The sequence below is a fragment of the Morchella sextelata genome (assembly GCF_020137385.1).
Source record: "Morchella sextelata strain SCLS chromosome Unknown scls_11, whole genome shotgun sequence".
Taxonomy (NCBI): domain Eukaryota; kingdom Fungi; phylum Ascomycota; class Pezizomycetes; order Pezizales; family Morchellaceae; genus Morchella; species Morchella sextelata.
The window spans coordinates 1-23,295 of NW_025408626.1; the positions used below are offsets into that span (position 1 = coordinate 1).

Consider the following 23,295-nt stretch of genomic DNA (forward strand, 5'->3'; position numbering starts at 1 on the left):
CGAAGGAGAATACAGTTACGCTCTCCAAGAAATAGTTAATAGCCGATGGCAACAGGCTGGGCATTAGAAAATGTTTGTAAAGTATCGCATTGTTTGGGAGGGTTATCGTTCGGAAGACTCCTGGAAACCATACAAAATTCTGCAAGGAAGTGCCGACGAGGCCATGAAAGAATTTCATCAAAAATACCCGCAAAAACCTCGGAAAATACGGTGAAACTCTAGGGATCCTCAAAACACGGCTTAAGTAGCTCTGTATCCCAGAAGAAATCCAGGAACAAAAACCAACTCTCCTGTACCAGGTTTTCATCGGTCTGACAGAGTTCGGATACAATTTTTTCCTGAAAACAATGCAAGAAACGATAGAAAACCGAAGCGTGAGGAAACCCGCGTAAAAAAGACAAGGGAAAAAGAGAGATTCTTGCTAACATCGAAATCTCCACTAATGGAACGGAAGGTTCTACGACAAGAGTGGAGAATATGTCATTTTCTTTGTTTTTAAAAGGCATTTCATGTTAGAGTTTTCTTTCTCTGATGGAGATAGAAACACACATGTAGTTTGTACGTAATCACCAATAGAGCTACTGTTTTTCTTCTGTGCCAAATACTAATATTCCAGTAACACTACAGTGGAGTCAAAACGAGTCTACCACAGTGGGGAGCAATGTAACAGGGCCACTATGAGGCTGTTACAAAAGAAGCTATTCCATCAGTTGAGCCACCGACCTTAAGTAACAGCAGCTTGTTCTTCATCGACGTGTGAAGATAAGAGCAGTTGGGCTTGTACCTTTATTCGTATAGATGACAGGGATCTCAATAAGTAAGAAGTCTTACAAGTCAAAAATAGGGGGCTGAGCAAGCTTGGAACTGATGTACAAAGATTGCTGATAGTACAGGGAACCCAGGACGGGAGTTCCCTACCTATGCAGTCGAATCTTTGAGGTTTTATATCTCTGCAACCGACGCTCAAAGATCATGCTTTAGCACTACAGACATGATTCTGGTGGTGTCCCGGAGTTAATGGAAAATCTAATTCCAAAAACACGTTTTAATCCCCAACACTAACCTCCGCAGTGTCAAACTGCCGGAATTCTCCTGTTTTTCTCCAGAGTATCTTTGGGGAGTGGGAGTGCGACTCAACCCACTAAAGCAAAACTTCGGTTTACAAACACCCAAATCAGTTCTAATAAAGTTAGAATAAACAATTATTATCTGGTCGGCTGTTTCCAATAGTTCTTAAGATTCCGACCACAGCTTTCATCAAATTGCATGATTTGACTCGGACAGAAGTTCATCCAAGGTGTCGTAGTTACTCTCCTCTCCCCTGATAGAAAATAGTTGCTGTACCACTGACTATCAATAGGCAGACTGTCAGTCGGAAAAAGAACTTGAGCAAATGCGCCGTATTCCTATAAGGGACTCGGTGTTGCCGCAGGTTGGCCTCTCATCATCAACGGATCTTTAATAGAGAGAAGACCCCTTAAAGTTATAATTTTCTAGACTTGAGAACGTTCAAACATACAAACTCCCTTTTTTCTTTCTGAACGAGTATCATCAAAACTCGCTCTCTTTATTTACACTATTCGAAAGCAAATCACGGTTGTGCCTCATCGTAGTACCTCAGTCACATGTTTTTATCGATCGTCACTAACATGGTCGCATATGCTTCCACCATATTGGGTCTGTCTGTTCGATAGGTCATGACGTCTCTAAAGTTGTCAGACAATCTTTCCGCCAATTCGTCAATCTTGACCCCTTTATTGTAATGCAAGTGAGACATGTTTCTGATAAACTGCGAGTAGTAGGTGGCAAAGTCTCCTTTGCCTTGCCTCAGGGGGACGAGTTGGCGGTGGATGGTACTTTGGGTATTTAGGTCTCTAAATGAGCCTTTCATGTGGGCGACAAAGAAGGTGACGGAGGAAAAGAAGTCAGCAGGATTGGCGTTAACAAGTTGTATTACCTGATCAAGAGCTCTTCCCTCCAAACAGCTGACCGCATGGATAACCTTTGCTGTCCCATTGCGGAACCGATTATGGTTGACTTCGTGCTTCATTCGGAGTCGGGTAACGAATCCGGAGATTTTGGTCCGGATGCCATCAAACTTTTCGGGGAAAGTTTCAGACCCAAAGGTGGAGACAGTGGTTGGTGCAGTAGCAGCGAAAATGGGGATAGGAACATTGGGGGCGGAGGTGGTGTGGTCAACATTGAGGTCAAGGTTGACCTGTATTACTTGCTCTTCCAGGTAGCCAATGGTTTTGTGGACGGCGGAGAGCAGTGTACGAGCACTATCCCTCTCGTGTCGGATGCTTTAAAAGATAGTAGGGAGGTGGTCAAACAGGGCAGCAGTATTCTATTCGTATTGATTGTTAAACTACTCGATTTTGTTAGATGAGACCCATGTAGGTCGGTTGAGGGTGGACATGGCGTATGGTGCGGATTACGACGCAACGTAATCCTAGTGAGTTGGGTAGCGAGTATTCCGCAGGGTACGGGACATGGTCATAGGGGCTGGTAGGTTAATCAGCGAGAGGGGTTGGAGAAACTTACAGTAGTTTAGGTCTAGCGGTGGGAAGGTCGGAGAAGTGAGATGGCCTCCTTATAAAGGAAGAGAAAGTAGTACTTGAATAGCAATAGGCAGCGTAGATTACCTAAGCCTTGCGTACCAAAAGAAAGAGAAGAAAAGAGAGGGAAAAAGAATAGAATCGAGGGCAAAGCCCCTTAATATACATAAAGAAAGCTTAGCAATCATAAATCTCAAGTAACTCATACCCTTAAAATCGACGGAAACTTCTAGAAATCCATAGAAGTTTTCTGATCAATTCGACCCTTTGTAACCTACTATATTATTCAATCGATCTATGAAATCGGACAAGGTTTTAGGATCTGAATTGGGTTACACTGAGAACGTTCAAGCAATTGAGTGCTATACTGATCGCCACTCAGCTCAAATATGACATTCTCAATCAAACGCATTCATAATCCTAACACTAAAGGCTTGGGGGAATTTGGGCGCATACTGTTAATAGGTAGGTGAGGTGGAACAGATGTTATCTTGCAGACATCGTCAAATTCCTACCCTTTTACAAAATACAAAATATCAGGATACATGTTATGAAGACTGTTATCAATTAAAACAATGAGTTTTAGAGATAAGTGCTGAATATTGTTCACTCTCAAGTTCAGAATATGATCATACATTGTATATATTTCCGAATGGATTGGAAAGCCGCAACCTCGTGTTTTGGGAGAAGATATTTTGCAAACCATAGTGCAGTATTCAATCTATTCAATATTGATCCAGAACATGGTATACCAATCAAGCCATCAAATACATTGAGTATCAATTTCAGTATTTTACTGTGCCAATAAATATTCATAGCTTTCAAACCTTCATGAACGATTGTAACAAATGAGAATTTGAATTTCTGATACACTCGCTGTTCTGATACATACTCATCAAAGGATTGTAAATAATACAAAAGGTTTTGTTTGTCAATAACTGTTAAATTTGCTGTTCTGATAAGAATGTATCTAATACGTACTGGAATATAATTCTTCTGAGATTGCTACAATCTGATTGGTTGACAGCGACAGGGGTGTTTTGTAAGCACGACACATCAAATTCGTGTGTTTGGTGCAGTTACCCTGCCCGATTTTGTTCTGTTACCCTGCCTATTTTGAGATGGTTACTCTACCCGATTAGTGCGGTTGCCCTGCCTGCTCTGAGCCGTTACCCTACCTTTTTTGTGCGTAACCCTACATTTTTTGTGCGTTACCCTACCTTTTTTGGGCGTTACCCTGCCTGCTCAGGGCCGTTACCCTGCACATTTTCCTGCCAAGCCCAAACCCTAACCCTGACCTTACCTATGAGACCAGCCCAACCAACGGAACCCTTTATGATTAAATAATAAATATAGCTATTTAGTAGTCAAATATGAGCAGAATAGGCGAGAGAGACGAACAGTAGTTGGCGGGGAGTGCGAAGAGGGAGAGGGAAGACCAGTAAGAGCGGAAGAGGAGGTGCCAGTGTGGTGGAGGAATAGTGAAGGGAGCTGGAATATATCAGAGCTGGCACTGGAGCTGGCATTGGAGCTGGCACAGGTGCTGGCATCGAGGCGAACGCCGGAGTAGTCACTCGAGCGGTCACCGGAGCGGACACAAGAGCGGGAAGACGAGCAGGAACATGAGCGGGAACAGGGGTGGGCACAAGAGCGGGCACAGGAGTGAGGGTTAGAGCTGGCACCGGAGCTGGCACCAGAGCGGGTACTGGAGCGGGTACCGGAGCTGCCACCGGAGCGGCATCAGAGCTGGTACTGGAGCTGGAAGCGAAGCGGGCACTGGAGCTTGCAGAGAAGCGGGCACTGGAGCTTGCAGAGAAGCGGGCACTGGAGCTGGCATGTATCTGAGCTGGCACTGGAGCCGGCATCTAATGGAGCTGGCACTGGAGTGGGCATTAGAGATGGCATTCGGGCGGCTCCGGCTAGAGCTGGAATATATTTGAGTCGAGACCGAAGCTGACACTGGGGCTGACCTTGATTTTAGCTCGCACCGGAGTGGGCATTAGAGCTGGCACTGGACCTGGCATTGAAAATCGGAAATTGATCTCCAGAACAAGATTTAGGCATTTATGTGACATGGCCGGGAAAACAGAACATGAGACGGAAACACAAAATTAACTAATTACTGGAGGTGCCTAGATACTACACATAGGTGGGAGAGAAGGGGACCTCAGGGTCGCGAGGTGGCGTACCTTTAGTAAGTATGAACCAATTATTAATGATATCAGCCAAGTTCACTGCTAATTACTGATTCGAATATTTTCCTGACAGGTATCGACTCCTATTTAGTATTCAACCATGATACAGAAAGTTTTTCTTATCGGTATGCACTTTACTTGCCATTCCGATTTGTATGCATACGTATCAAGCGATTGCCAAAAATTCTCACAAATCTTGTTTAGTATTCCTGATTTACATTCTGTCACAACAAGTGTGCATACAAATCGAATCATAGCAAACCATACCAACAAATCTCAATTTCAAACTGTGATGCAGTTTCTGTTTCGATTGATATTATACCTCTCAAGCTATCACAAACAGTAGTAACCAATTTCACCATTAGTGTTTGCTTTACATATTGTCCTAGTAGATATGCATATCTATCCAGCGATTCAATATTGCTCAGTAGTGTCTAGAACAATAATCCTATATAACCCGAAGACTGGTAATTGCAACCTTCATGGTTACGTATCGGAATTAGAATGTAGGACAGAATACTGAAGTGACACTTTTCTATCTATTTTTCTTCAGGTCGTTGTTATTCTATTGGTACAAAATTCAATTTTTGGTCAAAATGTAACAAATCAATGTGTATTTGGTGGTGGTTAAAACCTGGATGTGGGTAGTTAGGGTTACGAGCGTTCAAATCTGAATTGGTTACATGTACAAAATACAATGTTCGGTCAAAATGAAATACAGTGTATTTGGTGGTGGTTAAAACCTGGATATGGGTAGTTAGGGTTACGAGCGTTCAAATCTGAATTGGTTACATGTACAAAATACAATGTTCGGTCAAAATGAAATACAGTGTATTTGGTGGTGGTTAAAACCTGGATATGGGTAGTTAGGGTTACGAGCGTTCAAATCTGAATTGGTTACATGTACAAAATACAATGTTCGGTCAAAATGAAATACAATGTGTATTTGGTGGTGGTTAAAACCTGGATATGGGTAGTTAGGGTTACGAGCGTTCAAATCTGAATTGGTTACGTGTACAACATACAATCCTCGGTCAAAATGAAACACTTGAATGTGTATTTGGTGGTGGTTGGAACCTGGATGTGGGTAGTTAGGGTTACGAGCGTTGAAGTGGGATTTTGGTTAGGGTTAGAGAATACAGTTTTCGGTCAAAATGAAATGCATGAATCTGTATTACGAGGTGGTTTAAACCTGGCTGTTGGTGGTTATGGTTACGAGCGTTGAAAGTTGGTTTGCTCACGTGTACAAAATACAATGTTCGGTCAAAATGAAACGAATGTGTATTTGGTGGTGGTTGGAACCTGGATGTGGGTAGTTAGGGTTACGAGCGTTGAAGTGGGATTTTGGTTAGGGTTAGATAATACGGTTTTCGGTCAAAATGAAATGCATGAATCTGTATTACGAGGTGGTTTAAACCTGGCTGTTGGTGGTTAGGGTTAGGAGCATTGAAAGTTGGTTTGGTTACGTGCACAAAATACAATCTTCGGTCAAAATGAAATACTTGAATGTGTATTTGGTGGTGGTTGGAACCTGAATATGGGTAGGTAGGTTTATGAGCGTTCAAATCTGAATTGGTTACATGTACAAAATACAATGCTCGGTCAAAATGAAATACAATGTGTATTTTGTGGTGGTTGAAACCTGGATGTGGGTAGTTAGGGTTACGAGCGTTGAAGTGGGATTTTGGTTAGGGTTAGAGAATACGGTTTTCGGTCAAAATGAAATGCATGAATCTGTATTACGAGGTGGTTTAAACCTGGCTGTTGGTGGTTATGGTTACGAGCATTGAAAGTTGGTTTGGTTACGTGCACAAAATACAATCCTCGGTCAAAATGAAATACTTGAATGTGTATTTGGTGGTGGTTGGAACCTGAATATGGGTAGTTAGGGTTATGAGCGTTCAAATCTGAATTGGTTACATGTACAAAATACAATGTTCGGTCAAAATGAAATACTATTTGTATTTTGTGGTGGTTGGAACCTGAATATGGGTAGTTAGGGTTATGAGCGTTCAAATCTGAATTGGTTACATGTACAAAATACAATGCTCGGTCAAAATGAAATACAGTGTATTTTGTGGTGGTTGAAACCTGGATGTGGGTAGTTAGGGTTACGAGCGTTGAAGTGGGATTTTGGTTAGGGTTAGAGAATACGGTTTTCGGTCAAAATGAAATGCATGAATCTGTATTACGAGGTGCTTTAAACCTGGCTGTTGGCGGTTATGGTTACGAGCGTTGAAGTGGGATTTTGGTTAGGGTTAGAGAATAAGGTTTTCGGTCAAAATGAAATGCATGAATCTGTATTACGAGGTGGTTTAAACCTGGCTGTTGGCGGTTAGGGTTACGAGCGTTGAAAGTTGGTTTGCTTACGTGTACAAAATACAATGTTCGGTCAAAATGAAACACGAATGTGTATTTGGTGGTGGTTGGAACCTGGATGTGGGTAGTTAGGGTTATGAGCGTTCAAATCTGAATTGGTTACATGTACAAAATACAATGTTCGGTCAAAATGAAATACAATGTGTATTTGGTGGTGGTCGAAACCTGGATGTGGGTAGTTAGGGTTAGGAGCATTGAAAGTTGGTTTGCTTACGTGTACAAAATACAATGTTCGGTCAAAATGAAACACGAATGTGTATTTGGTGGTGGTTGGAACCTGGATGTGGGTAGTTAGGGTTATGAGCGTTCAAATCTGAATTGGTTACATGTACAAAATACAATGTTCGGTCAAAATGAAATACAATGTGTATTTGGTGGTGGTCGAAACCTGAATGTGGGTAGTTAGGGTTAGGAGCGTTGAAAGTTGGTTTGCTTACGTGTACAAAATACAATGTTCGGTCAAAATGAAACACTTGAATGTGTACTTGGTGGTGGTTGGAACCTGGATGTGGGTAGTTAGGGTTATGAGCGTTCAAATCTGAATTGATTACATGTACAAAATACAATGTTCGGTCAAAATGAAATGCATGAATCTGTATTACGAGGTGGTGTAAACTTGGCTGTTGACGGTTAGGGTTACGAGCGTTGAAAGTTAGTTTGGTTATGTGTACAAAGTACAATCTTCGGTCAAAATGAAATACATGAATCTGTATTACGAGGTGGTTTAAACCTGGCTGTTGGCGGTTAGGGTTACGAGCGTTGAAAGTTGGTTTGCTTACATGTACAAAATACAATGTTCGGTCAAAATGAAATGCAGTGTATTTTGTGGTGGTTGAAACCTGGATGTGGGTAGTTAGGGTTACGAGCGTTGAAGTGGGATTTTGGTTAGGGTTAGATAATACGGTTTTCGGTCAAAATGAAATGCATGAATCTGTATTACGAGGTGGTGTAAACTTGGCTGTTGACGGTTAGGGTTACGAGCGTTGAAAGTTGGTTTGGTTAAGTGTACAAAGTACAATCTTCGGTTAAAATGAAATACATGAATCTGTATTACGAGGTGGTTTAAACCTGGCTGTTGGTGGTTAGGGTTACGAGCGTTGAAAGTTGGTTTGCTTACATGTACAAAATACAATGTTCGGTCAAAATGAAATACTTGAACGTGTATTTGGTGGTGGTTGGAACCTGAATATGGGTAGTTAGGGTTATGAGCGTTCAAATCTGAATTGGTTACATGTACAAAATACAATGCTCGGTCAAAATGAAATACAATGTGTATTTTGTTGTGGTTGGAACCTGAATATGGGTAGTTAGGGTTATGAGCGTTCAAATCTGAATTGGTTACATGTACAAAATACAATGCTCGGTCAAAATGAAATACAGTGTATTTTGTGGTGGTTGAAACCTGGATGTGGGTAGTTAGGGTTACGAGCGTTGAAGTGGGATTTTGGTTAGGGTTAGAGAATACGGTTTTCAGTCAAAATGAAATGCATGAATCTGTATTACGAGGTGGTTTAAACCTGCCTGTTGGCGGTTAGGGTTACGAACGCTGCCATCTGGTTCGGTTGGGTGTGCAAAATAGAATTTTCGGCAGAAATGAAATACATAAATCTGTATTTGGTGGTGGTTTGTACCTGGCTGTTGGCGGTTAGGGTTACGAGCGTCGAAGTGGTATTCGCCCAATGCGGTAACCCGGGGTTCAGAATCCGAAATTCGTGTATTTCATCGAACCACAAGATGGGAACACGGCATGATTCAGTTTTGAACGCCATCATGATTGTAGGATAGAGAATGCACGCTCGGTACGGTGCAGTTGTCGATTGTTGTGAGTGTCGGTGATGGAGTGAACCAGGACGGGTTGCCAAGACTCACAGTGAGTTACCCTACTCAACTGCCCCCAACCACCACCTCCGCCCCTGCAATCACGACCACGACCCCCTGTATGTGCATACCTGATTATGGGAATCGACTCGAGTCTTCCCATTCAACTCATAGCAACAGAGCCCAGAATTGTGGGGCGACGGTTCCCGGGCAACCTAAAAATCCTGTCCAACATTGCACTACTAGAGTTTGCCTCGTAACCCTAGTTAACCCTAGCTAACCCTAGTTTGGCTCGTAACCCTAGCTAACCCTAGCTAACCCTAGCTTAGCCCATCACCCTAGTTAACCCTAGCTTACCCTACACCTAGGTAACCCGAGCTAATACTCAACAGCCGACAACCACCACCTCCGACACGGCAATCACAATTACGATCTCCTGTACGTGCATACCTGATAATGGGAATAGTCTCGGGTCGTCCTGTTCAACCCATAACTATCGAGCTGGGAACTGTGCGGCGACGGTTCTTAGACAACCTTAAAATCCTGTCCGAGATTACTCCACCAAATTCATCTTTATTCAATACTGATTATAATCAATTATTAACAGCTCGTGCTCGCAAACTGTTATACTTATAGCAAATAAGTACTCTAAATTCTCTCCGGTCATCGTCACATATTTTGAACCTAAAAGGGTAGCTTTTAGGAGAATAACAAAGGCTTTTAAAGCAGTGAGATTAATGTTATCCCTGACTCTAAAACGTAGGACTTAGGTTAAAGCTTGACTATATAGAAAGTTTTTAGTGTATATTAGGTAGGTCTGAACCTTATGGAAATGCTTGCAGTTGGCAAGGAGCTTAAAGCCTACTTGAATAGTAAATAGCTCAGTTGATTTAGCAAATTTTCACACCAAGGTTTATGGAAGAATACTGTTACGAATCTTATGTCGATATAGTCTTACCATTGCAAAAGGGATCATTTATTCAAGGGAATAATCATCAGGAGTTTCTGGGAGGTTCTTGGGTATTAGCCATCGGTTGTCTTTCTTTTACTTATAAAGGGTCTCTTACCCCTCACTATCTATCTATAACGTGGGTCTATGGACGAGAGACTATAGTGACAAGGAATACAACCGAGGTAAGAACTTAGTAGACGATATTCGTAACTATGGACTATGGGGCAGCTCTGTTTTATCTAGTAATCAAACTGAACCCTATGACGTAGCGTAGAACAAGAATAATATTCGTGGAGTAGAATACAGAAGAAGAAGAAGAAGAAACTTATATTGCTTTGAAGTACAAGACTTATCGCACGCCAAACCAACCGCCTAAAATGAAACCGAACAGAAAAACAGAAAGCAAAAAAACAGAAAAGAAAAAGAAGGAACACGAACAAACAAGAACAAAACGAACACAAACAAAAGCAAGGAAATTCCATAACAACACGCAACCAGAAAACCCAACGGCAAGGAGAAATAACGTATCTCAGTGGACTCGGGCGCTGGATCCATCAAAAAACACAAATAAAAAGAAAACAAAAATAAAAGGTAAGAAGAAACTACTCTTCCTAATCCTGTCCCTAATCATTTTCTTCCGTCCCCTCTTCCAGGTCCGCCTCCGCCTCCACCGACTCGTACCATTTCAAGAGTTGAGATTTCTTTGCAAATTGTAGGATGAGGTCCGTTTTCAGGTTTGTAAACATCCAGTTTTCCCAGGTCATCGCTCCGGGGATTTTCTCTATCAGGGGGGCGCGGATTCGAGCCCACGCTAGGCATTCCATGAGTGTATGTTTCGCTGAGTTTTCCATACCACACTGGCATGGTTCGGGGTCTATATGTGCTGTATGTTTATCTATTTAGGTGGTTTCGCATCGGATTCGGAATACTTTCTTTGCTTCTGTAAGGGTGAGTTCCGCAATCTTGGGAGGGGGCCGGAGTTCCCCCCGATGGTGGTAGTTAGGTATTGGTTGTATATTCCATTCTTCTAACAGATGATCGTGTAACAGTTTGTTTTGGTTCCACTTCTCTCTCATGTTTCCGGGGGTTTGGTGTGGGAGTAAGAGGGAGGCGATTCAGTACAGGCCTGTCCCTTTGATATTTGCTTCTCTGTATGGGAGGAGCTCGATCAGGGATTCATTGTTGGGGTGGGTTGCGTCGGTGCAGAGTATTCTAGTTCCGTACTTTCTTGAGCGATAAGTCAGGAGGTGTTCTAGGGGGGGTAGGCCTGCTTCTCTGAGGAGTTTAGCACTCTTGGTCCATCGTGGTAGGCCGGTGATGACCCGGGCAGCTTCATTGTATAGTGGTTCGAGGGATCTTATAATGTGGTCTGCGCCAGTCCACCAAGCCTCAGATCCGTAGAGCAGACTTGGAAGGAAGCCTTGTGTTACTAGGTAGTGGATCGTCTTAACTGTTATGCCTGGCAGGCGGGCAGTGTTTCGGATTTGGTAGAGGGATTTCAGGCCTTTTGCAATCGCTGCTTCGATATGGGGCCGGAAGGAGAGGGTCGGATCTATCCAGACTCCTATATATTTCAGCCTCTCATTGGGGTATATAGTGGTGTTGTTGATTTTGACTGGAAGTCGAGGTTGTTGTACAGATGATGTGGTGGGGCGGAAGAAGATCAGGTCAGATTTATCCGGGTCGTATTTAATTTGGAGTGGCTCAGCTTTTATTAGTCTTTCTCTCATTCGTTCCTCCATTCTTTTGATTATGAAACCTGGTGTTTTGGATATTTGCACCAGCACATCATCATCGATGTATGTAGTATCCATCTCTTTCGGGCTGCTTGTTGGGTCCAGGATTACTCCGGCATAGATCATAAATAGTACCGGGGACATGGGGCTACCTTGCGACACTCCAGATTCATAGGGCTGTGGTTCTTCTAGCTCATAATTAAATTGGAACTGTAGTTTTCTGCCGGTGTTGAATTCCTTGCACCATTCTGTTAGGTAGGTGGGGAATTTTTGCTGGTGCATGATTTCTGTGAGGAGTAGGTGGTCTATACAGTTAAATGCTCCTTGGATGTCGTTGGTTAGGATCGCTGGTCTGTCCCGCCGGGCGACTCCGGTGCTGTTTTTCAGTAGTAGGTTTTGTTGTGTTGGTGTTAGGGTACTTAGGAGGGCCTTGATTGCTGAGATGGTTGGTCTTCCTCCGAATTGATTTGCTGGGAGTGTGCCTAGGATCTCTCGGGAGGTGCAGAGTCTTTGGGCCACTATTTTCTCCAGGATTTTGCTGAAGCATTGTAGAAGGGAGATGGGCCGGTAGGCTTTTGCTTCGTGATAGTTTGCTTTGCCGGGTTTGGGGATCGGGATGCATTTTGCTATTTTCCATTCCGCTGGGTGTACTCAGTGCCGAAGCATGGCGGAGAACATGTCTTGGATTAGAGTTGTGTTTGCTCTGACTATCGCTTTGATAAATGTATAGGGGATGCCATCCGGGCCGGTCGCCGAGTGCGTTGGGCAAGAGTCGATTGCTTTTTTAAGTTCCTCGGGGGTGCCTGTGTCGAAAGTGTTGCTAAGGTCAAAAGAGGGGGGTCTAATGTTTAGAGGGGGATGGTCGGGGGACGTCCGTTTTGAGGGGAAGAGTTGAGCTCTTAGAGCTTGACACTTGCCCGCAAACGTTTCTTCACCTTGTATGGTTGGTATGATTGTGTCTCTTCTCCTTCCTGCATTTAGGATTTTCCAGACCTCACTACCTTTCGCTTCGTTCATCGTCTTTTCCCGCTGGTCCGCTTTTGCTTTCCGGATCATGACTGTCCATTCTCTGCATGTCTTCCGGTGCTCCTCCAAATGGTTGGGTTTCTTTGTACTTCTCGCCTTCCTTTCCGCCGAGTTTACCTTTGCCTTCATTTGTTTCATTTCGTCTGTCCACCAGGAGTTGGCTCTTACACCCTCCTTCGAGAGTGGCGTTACTATATTGATTGTTGACTTTACCAGTTCTAGGAAGAATTCGACCGTTTGTTCCGTGTGTTCCTTGGTTTCCCATGCCTCTGCAGGGAGGGAAAGATTTGATATTTGGTTATTCAATAGCTTCCAGTCTGTTTGTCGCCACATTCGTCTTGATACAAATGGTGGTTTTTCCAAGTGTAAATGGACAGAGGTTCTACCGTGGTCTGAGGCCGCTCCGTAGGGTTCAGTGCTCCATCGTAGGTTGTGGTCAAGTGTTGGGCCTTTTACAAATGTGAGGTCGATGATTGTAGGCCTTTTCCCTCTGTCTATGGGGAAATGCGTGTAGACTCCTGGTTCATTCAGGAGGGTCAGTTTCTGTCGGGTTATCCATTGTTTTAGCCGTGCACCGTTGGCGCGGTCTGCTCGGATGTTGTTTCTGTATTCATGTGAGGTTACTCCGTACCACATTTGATGGTGGCAGTTGAAGTCCCCCATTACAAGGCAGTTGTCGAGAGTTTGGATTGTTTTTGCTATTTGGGCGAAGGGGCTACTTCGGCCTGGGGAGTATATGTTTAGGATTTGGGTTCTCTTGTTCTGGATTTCTACCGTAATCGATACTATGAAATTGGCATATGTATAGTGGTGTTTTGATTTAAGGTTGGTGTGTTTTCGGACGTATGTTGCTCATTTTGTGTTGGTGTTGCTGGCTGTAAAAAGATAGAAGAGGTTTGATTCTGGTGGGTATCCCTCTGCTGAGGTCCATGGTTCTTGTAATAATAGGAAAAATATACTAGGGTCTGTTTCCGCTTCCTCCACCGCCGCCTTGGTGGTTAGTTCGCTCCGTGCACAGTTAAGTTGGTGTGCGAGCGCGGTGGTTCGGGGCCTAGGCATTATTCGTCATGTGTTGATCCTCTTCGGGAACGGGTGTGGCTCCGACCGGGGCGGTAGCTGGTACTTGGATTATCGGAAGTAACTCTTGGGCGGGTGCGGCAGGTGGGCCTTGGGCGGGTGGGGCATTTTCCTTTCCTTTGTTGAGGAATCGGCGTTTGACTCTTTCGGGGCATGCTGGGTCGGAGGCCTTATGGATTCCTTTGCAGTTCAGACATCTGATTGGGGTGTGGGTGCATTTATATCCTCCTTGGTATTCATTGCATGGGTGGAAGCTGGTGGAGTGATCTCCGGCGCAATGGCCGTATTTTCCACTGTTCTTGCATTTTTCATGGCGGTGGACGTATTCGAGGCATTTCGCACACTGGGTGTCTGGGAAGGTTGGGAGGAAGGCCTCGATATGGCAGCTTCTGTTAAAAAGGGATAGGAATTTGATTCCTAATGTTTCCATCGTAATTTGTGCTGGGAGCGCGATGACCATTGATGAGTGGGTTTTCTCCATTCGAATCTCTGCTCTGGAGATCCAGCGGGGAACCTTGGCAAGTTGGAAGTTCTCTCCATAATTGCTTCTGATTTCGGATGCTACCAGTTGTCCTGCCTCGATGCCCTCCCCGATCGTTGTGGGGATTCCGTGGAGAAGGAACTTTGACCATTTGGAGTTTGCGCGAATGTTGGCGACCGGTACTTGTAGGGTGAGGAGGGCCTCCTCGATTTCTTTGGCATATTCCATTGCCTTTGTTGCTGGGGTAATGAATTTTGTTTCCAGGACGAAGTTATCCTTGGCTGTTCTTCTTGCTGAGATGAAGTGGCAGGATTCGTCCTGAATTCTTGCATTGACAAGGGTCCTGATCTCGGAGGGGTTGACGTCGGATGAGGCAGTGGTTTCAACAATGATCTCTCTGTTGATTTTGGTGTACTCTGGTTTGAAGAGGGGGTCCGCTTTTGGCTTTGCCGGCTTCTTTCTTCTTTCGACAACCTGGAATTTTCCTTGGGCAGGACCGGCTGCCGATGCCACGGCGGCCCAGGTACCTGCTTTCCATCCACGAGGTGGGGCTTGTGGTGGTGCTTGGGGGGGTGGGGGTGGGGGGACCTGAGGAGCTGCCTGTGGTGCTGCTGTTTGGGGAGCCGTTGGAGGGGCCGTTCTCTGTCTTTGTTGCGGTTGCGGTTGTTGTGGTTGTTGTTGCTGTTGTTGTTGTTGCTGCGGTTGGTGCTTGTTGAGGAGGAAATGGATCGCCGAGTGCATATTGGTGATCATCATTGTCTGTGCCTCGATTTGATGTTTCAGTGATTCCACTGTTCTCCGGAGTGTAATCGATTGCTCTTCTAGGACTTCAATCCTATCGGAGGGTGGGCAGATCCGGCTGGTTTCATGTCTAATGGCATAGGTGATATAGTTTAGGTCTGTCTGGGTGTAAGTAGTATGGGGGATAGTGCTGGGATAGAGATAGTCAATTCTCGGTTGGTAGGGGTCGTTGTAGTCGGATTCTGTTGCAAAGGTTGTGGAAAATTCCTGTTCCTGTGCCTCGGGTGGGGTTGGGTCGGGATTTTGGGTGTTCCTGTTCTGTGGGGGGGCTGTCCCTTGTGGGCTAGATTGGGTGAAAAAGGACTGGAGTGAAGCTTGCTGCGACATGACTGAATGTCCGGTTCTTCCAGCGGCATAGGTTGATCTTTCGGATAAGTTTCTTTTCCTTCCTTTCGGGAGGTCAAGATTGGAGAATTCTTCGCTAGAAGCCAGTTTTCTTAGGGTTTCTTTCGCTTGGAACAAACAAATGCGACCGTTCGGTCGGGGACGAGGAGGCTCAGCCTGGTATGGTATACCAGGGTAAACCAAAGTAATGAGAAATAAAAGGTAGAGCAAGTAAAGTATACGATAATAAAATGTTTTTCGAAGCGAGATTTATTGTCAGGAAGTTTTGCGAGCCAGAGGCGAGCCGGTAGAATACAGAGAGAGAGAGAGAATCTTATATTGCTTAGAAGCCGAAGCTTATCGCACACCTAACTACCCGACTACAACCTCCACCGACTAACCCAAAGACGAAACAAAGTACAAAAACTAACTCCCGCAGCTACGAGAACTACGTACATGATAAGAAAAACAGCGCACGAAGAGAGCGCGAATAACAAGTAGTACAGGTAAGCAGAATCTAAGCGACAACAAAGAAACCTCCCCGTGGTAAGAATGAACCCCAAACTTCTCCGTCAACTACATTAGCGAGCACAATCCTAAACATGGTGTTCAACCGAAACGGTATCATTACCAACGTCCCCGGTGTCATATCTGTGGACAAACCTTAATAGGACTGGGAAACCACGTGCACGAAGGCAGGAAAGGCCAACCGCAACAGCGTCAGGGGTGAAAGCGAGGGGGGGTGGGTCGAATATGGGCCCTCGAGCATCTGCTTGTCGGGCAGCGAAGGAGTAAGGAGTGGTGACTATAGTGGGGAGGGTGTACGGCGTGGAAGCAGGCCATTATGGTAACCTTCCTGAAGTCAAGTAAGTGTTTGTGGTCGCATTCGAGAGTGCCGACCGTAGTGTTGAGGGGTGGTCTCGGAGACCGGTTGAGTTTGGGGGTGAGGGGAGCGGGCCGCCTCGGTTAAGGTATGTATGGTCGCAATCGAAAGTGCCGACCGTAATAAGGGGTGGTCTCGGAGACAGGTTGGGTTGGGGTGAGGGGAGCGGGCCGCCTCGGTTAAGGATGGGTTGCCTGGTTGAGGCCGAAAGAGAGGGGTAAGGTTAAAGCTTGCAGGAGCTCGCGCTTGAAGGGAGGGGCTACTTTCATGGATCGACTAGTAGATATACGGGGTTATGAAGAGTCGGATCAGTCAGAAAGGTTCTATTGGGTTCTACCAGGTTCTGTTGATCGTTAATGTATGAGTTATGTTGTATTTATCATCGCTGAGATTTCCTTGGGTATATCAAGGGGGTTTGTTTGTATTTCTCGTTCTTTTTCTTCTTCTTCTTCCTTTACGCAACGTCTTCTGTATCTACGCTGTCTATTGCTATACAATATTATCGTCCTCTTCTTTCTTTAAGAAGACCACTGCCTCGCTTCCTCCTTGTCTCGTCGAACCTTACCAACGCTAGAGTCCCGTAGTACCCTTATTGTGAGTTCCCATACCGCCCCCTATTACACTCTTCGTACCCTGCGGAATACTCGCTACTCCCCGCCTTGAGAAAAACTAATCCCACTGCTAGTAGAATTGGACCTATGGTCTTTTGAGAAGTAGTAATCAGTCAAAATATTATAGCTTCTCTTTTAACATCTTGTGGTTGTACAAAGTACTAGTATTGCATGCTTTATCGCGTCTCAAACTGTCTCAGAATGTGCCGAATTTGTTGCTTTGGTACCAGTAACCTCTCTAGAAAATCAAGTCAGGATTGGGTATATGGCTTATAAAGGATTCAAACCTTCCTATCTTCCTGCATAAGTACTCCTTATCTTCCTATTCATATATCAACATCTTCCTCAAAACCTAATACTTTATATATGCTTCGACACCAACTACTTACTTGAATCCAAATATGAATATATTTTTACCTAGCTCTGGATTTTAACTCCTATACCGACACTACTACATACTCCTAAACAAAACCAAACAGATATCAAAATAGCAGCAAATCGATTCTAAAATTGAGATCAAATAAAAAGCTGAACTTTTGCATGAGGGTGCACCGAAGAGAATTCACATATTTTTGTTCTTTCATAAATGCAGCTCTGTAGTCACTGGAGTATGTGTAGGCAATCAGGTTTGAATAAATATTTGGGCAGGCAGTTACAGAAAAAAAAGTAGGAACCGGAGTGGATACGGAAGTATGCAGGTCGCTAACAAAGGTTTATACAAAATTGGGTAGAAGGATAAAAAATATAACAATGGTACGGAAACGTTGTCATATGTAATATATCAATTTTCAGTTAAATCTCATTCTAGAAGCAAAGGCTGCTAATGAAACCTGTCAACCGGGCTAATGATGATAGCGTAAACATCAGGAAAAAATGTGTTTCGATAGGACGAGTAGGTCAGCCTATATATACAAATTATTATTCCGCGCCTATAACCTTGTTTGTTGCTAACAAAACCTCGTCCCGCTACTGCTAAAATTTGGAAAGTCCTCCTTTAGTAACTCGTGAGCATCCGAAATATTACCTTTCATATTTTAACGAATAGTTGGCGTCCAAAATATGATATCTCATCTTTTGATACCTGATCACCTCCGAAAATATAATAAATCGTCGCGCATCTGGCAAAGTTCTAGCAATAGTCCCGACCTTGCTAGCAAACTCCCAAATTACATCATATATGAGCCGTTATCAACATTCCAAGGATTCTTGCTTACTTACACACCTGATTATCTGACTGTCTTATTCTCGACATCTACATCCACACCTACCTCGTACCTACTTCGATACCTACCTACTACCTGAATGAAACTTAACTCCTACTAGCAGTGATATCTAACTTCTAACAGCAGCGATGCCTGAATATGTATATACTTACCTTTTGATTTTGATGAGTGTACTGACACCGCTACATACTGCTAAAAATCCCAAATTCTCAATAATTTCACCAAATTGTCGCCCAAATCTACACCTAAATCGGTGTATGACGATGCAACAAGTCAACATCAAATAAGCTCCTAATCGGTAAGAGGGTTAGCAGGCAGCTGCAGAGGTATATAGGGAGTCAATGTGGTGTAGAGCCGTCCGATAGGCTTCGAGCGGTTTTACGCAAGGTGGCAGGTAAGCAGTATGGGAGTGGGTAGAGTACAACCGATTATTTATTTCGAGTTAGGTGGACAGATAGATGAAATATTGTGACAGTCAATTGAAAATCTTCTCGTGACCCATATACTGTTTGCCGAGTGATCTAATACTACCAGCAAAACACTGCTAGCGAAACCCGTTAACCGGGTACAATATAGTAGTAAGGAGACGGAATGAGGCTCCGAAAGATGACTATGCATCCTATCCTGTCGCCACGGTTATTTCTCGCAAAGAGGTGCACTGGCTCCAATTCCGTATAGCCCGGGGTCAGGATACAAGCAAGTAAAAGTCTAGGGATATATGGGGCATCTAGAGAATTTGAGGGATTTCGGGCACCCAAGTGCCCCAAAAAGATATGCAGTTTTTTCCTGATCAAAACGATACCGAACAATGATACCTACTAAAATCACGAGTTGTTTATTAAACTGCTGCAAAGTAGTCAGATGAAAAAGTTAGAGAATCATGTCAGCTGAATCTAGGTATAAATGTAACATATGCGTGGAATTTGATGCATGTCGGTTGTGTGAGAAGTAGTAGTAATGTAACGAAGTCTAAAGAGGCGGGGTTCTCGGGAGGATTTTGGGTTAGGTACCCAGGCTAGAATTGACTCGGGTAAGTTCTTGGACTTGGACGCAGGATCGGGCTGAATACCGATCGAAACAAAGTATATTACTAACAAACAGAATAAAGATTTTGCGTAAAGAAGGAAGAAAGAGAAGTACACGGAGTAAGGACGAATCCCCGAACATAACCCCCAAAGAGAAACCTGATGACTAACCCCAGTAACCATATCTAAAGAAATCTCATAAAAACATAGTAAAATCCTATAACCGAGCCCGATCTTTCTTCCCACAATACTAACCCGAAGCGTTCAGCACTTCCTGTATCTTCCGTACACCTTCCTTTCTGATCCAACATAACCAATATCATCCCGATCCTTCAACCAATGACACGATTCCGGAGACTTCCCGATGGCAAGGCAGGTGAGGGCGGTTGGGCCGTGATACGGAGCCATTTCAACTGTCTGTTGTATGAGTACAAACACAGCCCGGTTACATGCTGAGAGTAGTTGTTAGAAGCCAGTTGTATAGTAACATTCAAGTACCAGCAGTGTGGTTAGCAACCAGCTGTCAGAGTAACCAAATTCTGAGCCCTAGGAAGAGGATCTATTTCTGGGAATAACGACTGACGAGTCTATGCCTCGCCAATAATTAGAAGGCCAGTCAGAGTGAAGTTTTGAGTGCTCAGGAATCCTATGCATCCTCTGAGCATTGTAAGTCCACCTGTAGTGGCAAGGACTATGACTGAGCAGTCTACAGTATACGAAGTTTCTACAACAATGATTAAACTCACACACAAGCGGCAGCTTATTCATACAGGCCCAGTTTTGTGACAACGAAGGCTGCAGATATTACAAAGGGTTTGACTAATGGTAGTTGCCTTCGGAACCAGAAGCACTCGCTGACGCTTGTATAGAAAAGAATTAGCGATGGTATTGTTTCACTTACATCAGGAGGTATCGCCGGAGCTTAATAAGGAAGTAGGAGTAGAGAACGGAGTTCTTTGGAGTATAAGTACCCGTTGCCATTCGCGCTCAGCTATCGGATTTCCTCAGTCTTCTTCAGAGGTTTCAAGTATTTTACTCGGTAGTCAAGTCCTTAAAGATAATTAAGTTCTAGCGATAGTATCTTTGAATAATCTGTACCTGATTTCTATCTTGTACGGCTACATATATTCTATTGAATTCTAGCGATAAATAGAAAGTCTGCCCCAGTTACAACTAATATATATCATTACCAAAAGCGATCTTACCTTTATATTTTATATACGGTTATACAAGTACTTGTGAACCACACAAAAGTTTGGTTTCGAAACCAAAGCTTGTAAATACAAAACTTAGCAGTATTTGACAAAAGTTCAACTCGTTTCAATTGTGCCGGTTAATGTTCCCATATGTACAATGTATCAAGATCATTCATTGGAAATTGATTTATGTCAAAAATAGTTTGTGCTTTTAGATTCTGAAAGACGTAACAAATTCAGTTTTGTTAACTCTGACAAAATAAATTCACAAAATCAAACTTTGTCAAATATGAATCACTATTACTTTATAGAAAAACCAAAGAATATTCCGAATCAATAAAATACAAACAGGATAAATAACACATTTCGATCTGCTGAACGTATTCTATACAAAATACACTAATATCAAATCAAGTATTTTATTGATGAAATACAGCTTTCTTTGTTTGTATAAATTTGGAATTATGATAGAATGGTAGCTAAATAACACAATAAAATTTGGTTAACATAATGAAATACAGAAATATTTTATCAATCCCAAACATTTCAACTATAATTGTATTAGTCTCACACAAATCAAAATGGTTAAAGGTAAACCTACATATCCGGATTTGTGAAATATCCCAAAACTCACAAAATAGTGTAATTCTGAATTGCAGATTTCAATCCCGTAATTTGCAGTGTATCCTTGGTACCAAAATCGATAAAAACTGGGATCGGAAAATTCTGCATTGGTAGTTGTTTTGGTTCTCCTGTTTGATAATCTCCTTTCCTTCCTGACCCCTCTAAAGCTTTCCCAAAAGTCTTCCACTCAGTTACTGGTATTTGTCTGACTGAATACCAAATTCTTTGTCTTCTTTCCGGACCCGCTCTATGGTTTGAGGTGTAAATTCTTTGATAGAATCTGGTTTTAACTGGATGTGGCAAAACCCAATTATATTCTAGGAATTGGTGACAGTGTCTTGTTGCCCATGCTTTGGCTTTGGAAATCCCGAAATTTCGATCCAAAAAGGTGTAAATCTGTTTGAAAAGTAGCCTGAAAGGCTTGTTCTCCCAACTGTTTCTTTCAATACCATCATTGAAGAACCAGAGGTATTCTGCCCTCTGTAATGGTGAAAACCGAAATTTGTTGGATGACTCTGTATAATGGTATTCCAGGCCTTCCACAACTCTTTTCCTCAACCCTTCCACACTCATCCCAACCTTTCCCAATAAACAATCCTCCATATCCTCACATTCAAAATCCTCCGATGTGTTTGACCAAACCTCTTGTCTGAAATTCATAATACAATTTGTAGACAACAGTAACAAAGCTTGATAAACGTAATATTTGTTTGTTGAATGTCTCTTGATTGTATCGAGTATGGCGGTAAATTGATTGTGAATATCAGTGATGGATTTAACCTGCCCCCATCTCTTCTTGTATGATTGGTGAAGGCTGTTGTTGTTGAATAGTATTTTCTGAGAATACAAAACCGAAAAATTCCACTTCCCCCAGTCAATTTTCTGAGATGGGAGCCAAGGATATCCAAACTCTTGCATGGAATTTTTAAATCCCATTCCCTCCATGCCCTTATCACCATAAATGCCACCAATGCACTTGTCATGCCATAATCCAGCCTCTCTACTGATATCACCACCTCCATAACAAAATTTCAATATTCTCAAAAACATCACCATGAAACGAGTGTGTTCCCATGAAACTGTTGTACTTGCAGGTGTGAGGCTCATTGTATACTCAAATCCAAATGCGAATTTGTTGATATTTGATTTCAGATACTCAAATATTTCAGGAGTGGGATGAGCCCAGAATGGCCTGTCGAAAGTGGGATTGGAATTGTGAATTATCTCTGGTGTTTGATCCAAAAGGTATTGACTGATCTTGAACAATAAGGACATAGTGACGCGATGTTCCTCTCTTATCCCATAGGACTTCATGCAATCCGATTTCAATGCTTCATGACATCTCATCTTGGAAGTGTGATATGCTTTCTGTACTGAATTGGTTTCCCACTTTGAACCACCACCAGCTGCAAACCAAGAGGATTTCAAATAAGGATCAACTGCCAACCCTTCCAATGCGTCATTTTGGAATGGATATGTCTTCGCTGCATTGAATATCTCATGTGTAATAGTGTAAAATTGAGAATACACTAATCCCGCTTTTCGAAATACACTTTTTTGAGTTGGTGTGAAGGACATGCTAGCTGTGTCATTGCTTAATGCCCACTGGTAAAACACAAACTGATTGGCTTTGATAAAATCCACTTTTGAAATCAGAGTGTTATAGTTTTGAAGGCAACATTTACGCCAGAGATAGGTGATTGGGGTTGCTGGAATTGCTGGTCCCTCAATGTCGTTGGGGAATATTGAGAAAGGAGGACACTTTTCCACATATTCCTTCCCGTAATCCAACCAAGTATACTTGGGATCCAAGTATTCGTTATCACAACTGTGACTCCAGAGATCCAAAAATGAATTGAAACAATCATTTGGATTCTCCTTCTTGGTTATCAATTTCAAATCCTTTCCATCAAGCAGAATAACCATATTTTCGAAATCATGTAATCCCGCATTATTACATCTTGATATCATTTTGATCCAAATTTCATCCAAGTACTGTGGAGCAATGAGGTGGGTAATCAACTGTGTGGCGCCTGAGGTTTTCGTTTTTCTTGATCTGTTCTCTGTACCAGCCGCATATGCATTGAGTTTTGCCTTTTCTATTGAGGAGGGAAGATGTTGAAGTATGTCTGGAGGACAACATTCATGGACTGCAGGAAGAAATACAGAATCATAAAATCTTTGCAATTCTTTTTCTGTCAGGAAATTGTTGTCCTTGTCTGGGTGGTATAGGTTGGGGAAGAAAATGAAAATATTCAATTCAGTAAATTGAAATATTCTGCCCAGAATGAGATGCGGGATTTTCTGAATTGGAAGTGTATTATTTCGTTTCGTTTTTGGGTTGGTAACAGAGAGTTGTATGTGAAGGTTTTGTTGAATGTTGAGA

The 23,295-nt window shown here is 43.1% G+C and overlaps 3 protein-coding genes across 3 annotated transcripts; all 3 read right to left on the reverse strand.

Moving 5' to 3' along the window:
• Nucleotides 1-1,621: 1,621 nt before the first annotated feature.
• H6S33_001452 (uncharacterized protein) lies at nucleotides 1,622-2,419 on the reverse strand (the record flags this gene model as incomplete). The annotated part of the gene is made up of 2 exons (XM_044832890.1): nucleotides 1,622-2,303; nucleotides 2,373-2,419. 2 exons carry the CDS (start codon nucleotides 2,417-2,419, stop codon nucleotides 1,622-1,624), a joined length of 729 nt encoding a protein of 242 aa, XP_044693513.1.
• A 1,506-nt stretch (nucleotides 2,420-3,925) lies between these two features.
• H6S33_001453 (uncharacterized protein) lies at nucleotides 3,926-4,423 on the reverse strand (the record flags this gene model as incomplete). The annotated part of the gene is made up of 1 exon (XM_044833001.1): nucleotides 3,926-4,423. One exon carries the CDS (start codon nucleotides 4,421-4,423, stop codon nucleotides 3,926-3,928), a length of 498 nt encoding a protein of 165 aa, XP_044693514.1.
• A 9,292-nt stretch (nucleotides 4,424-13,715) lies between these two features.
• H6S33_001454 (uncharacterized protein) lies at nucleotides 13,716-15,350 on the reverse strand (the record flags this gene model as incomplete). The annotated part of the gene is made up of 1 exon (XM_044833112.1): nucleotides 13,716-15,350. One exon carries the CDS (start codon nucleotides 15,348-15,350, stop codon nucleotides 13,716-13,718), a length of 1,635 nt encoding a protein of 544 aa, XP_044693515.1.
• Nucleotides 15,351-23,295: the final 7,945 nt, after the last annotated feature.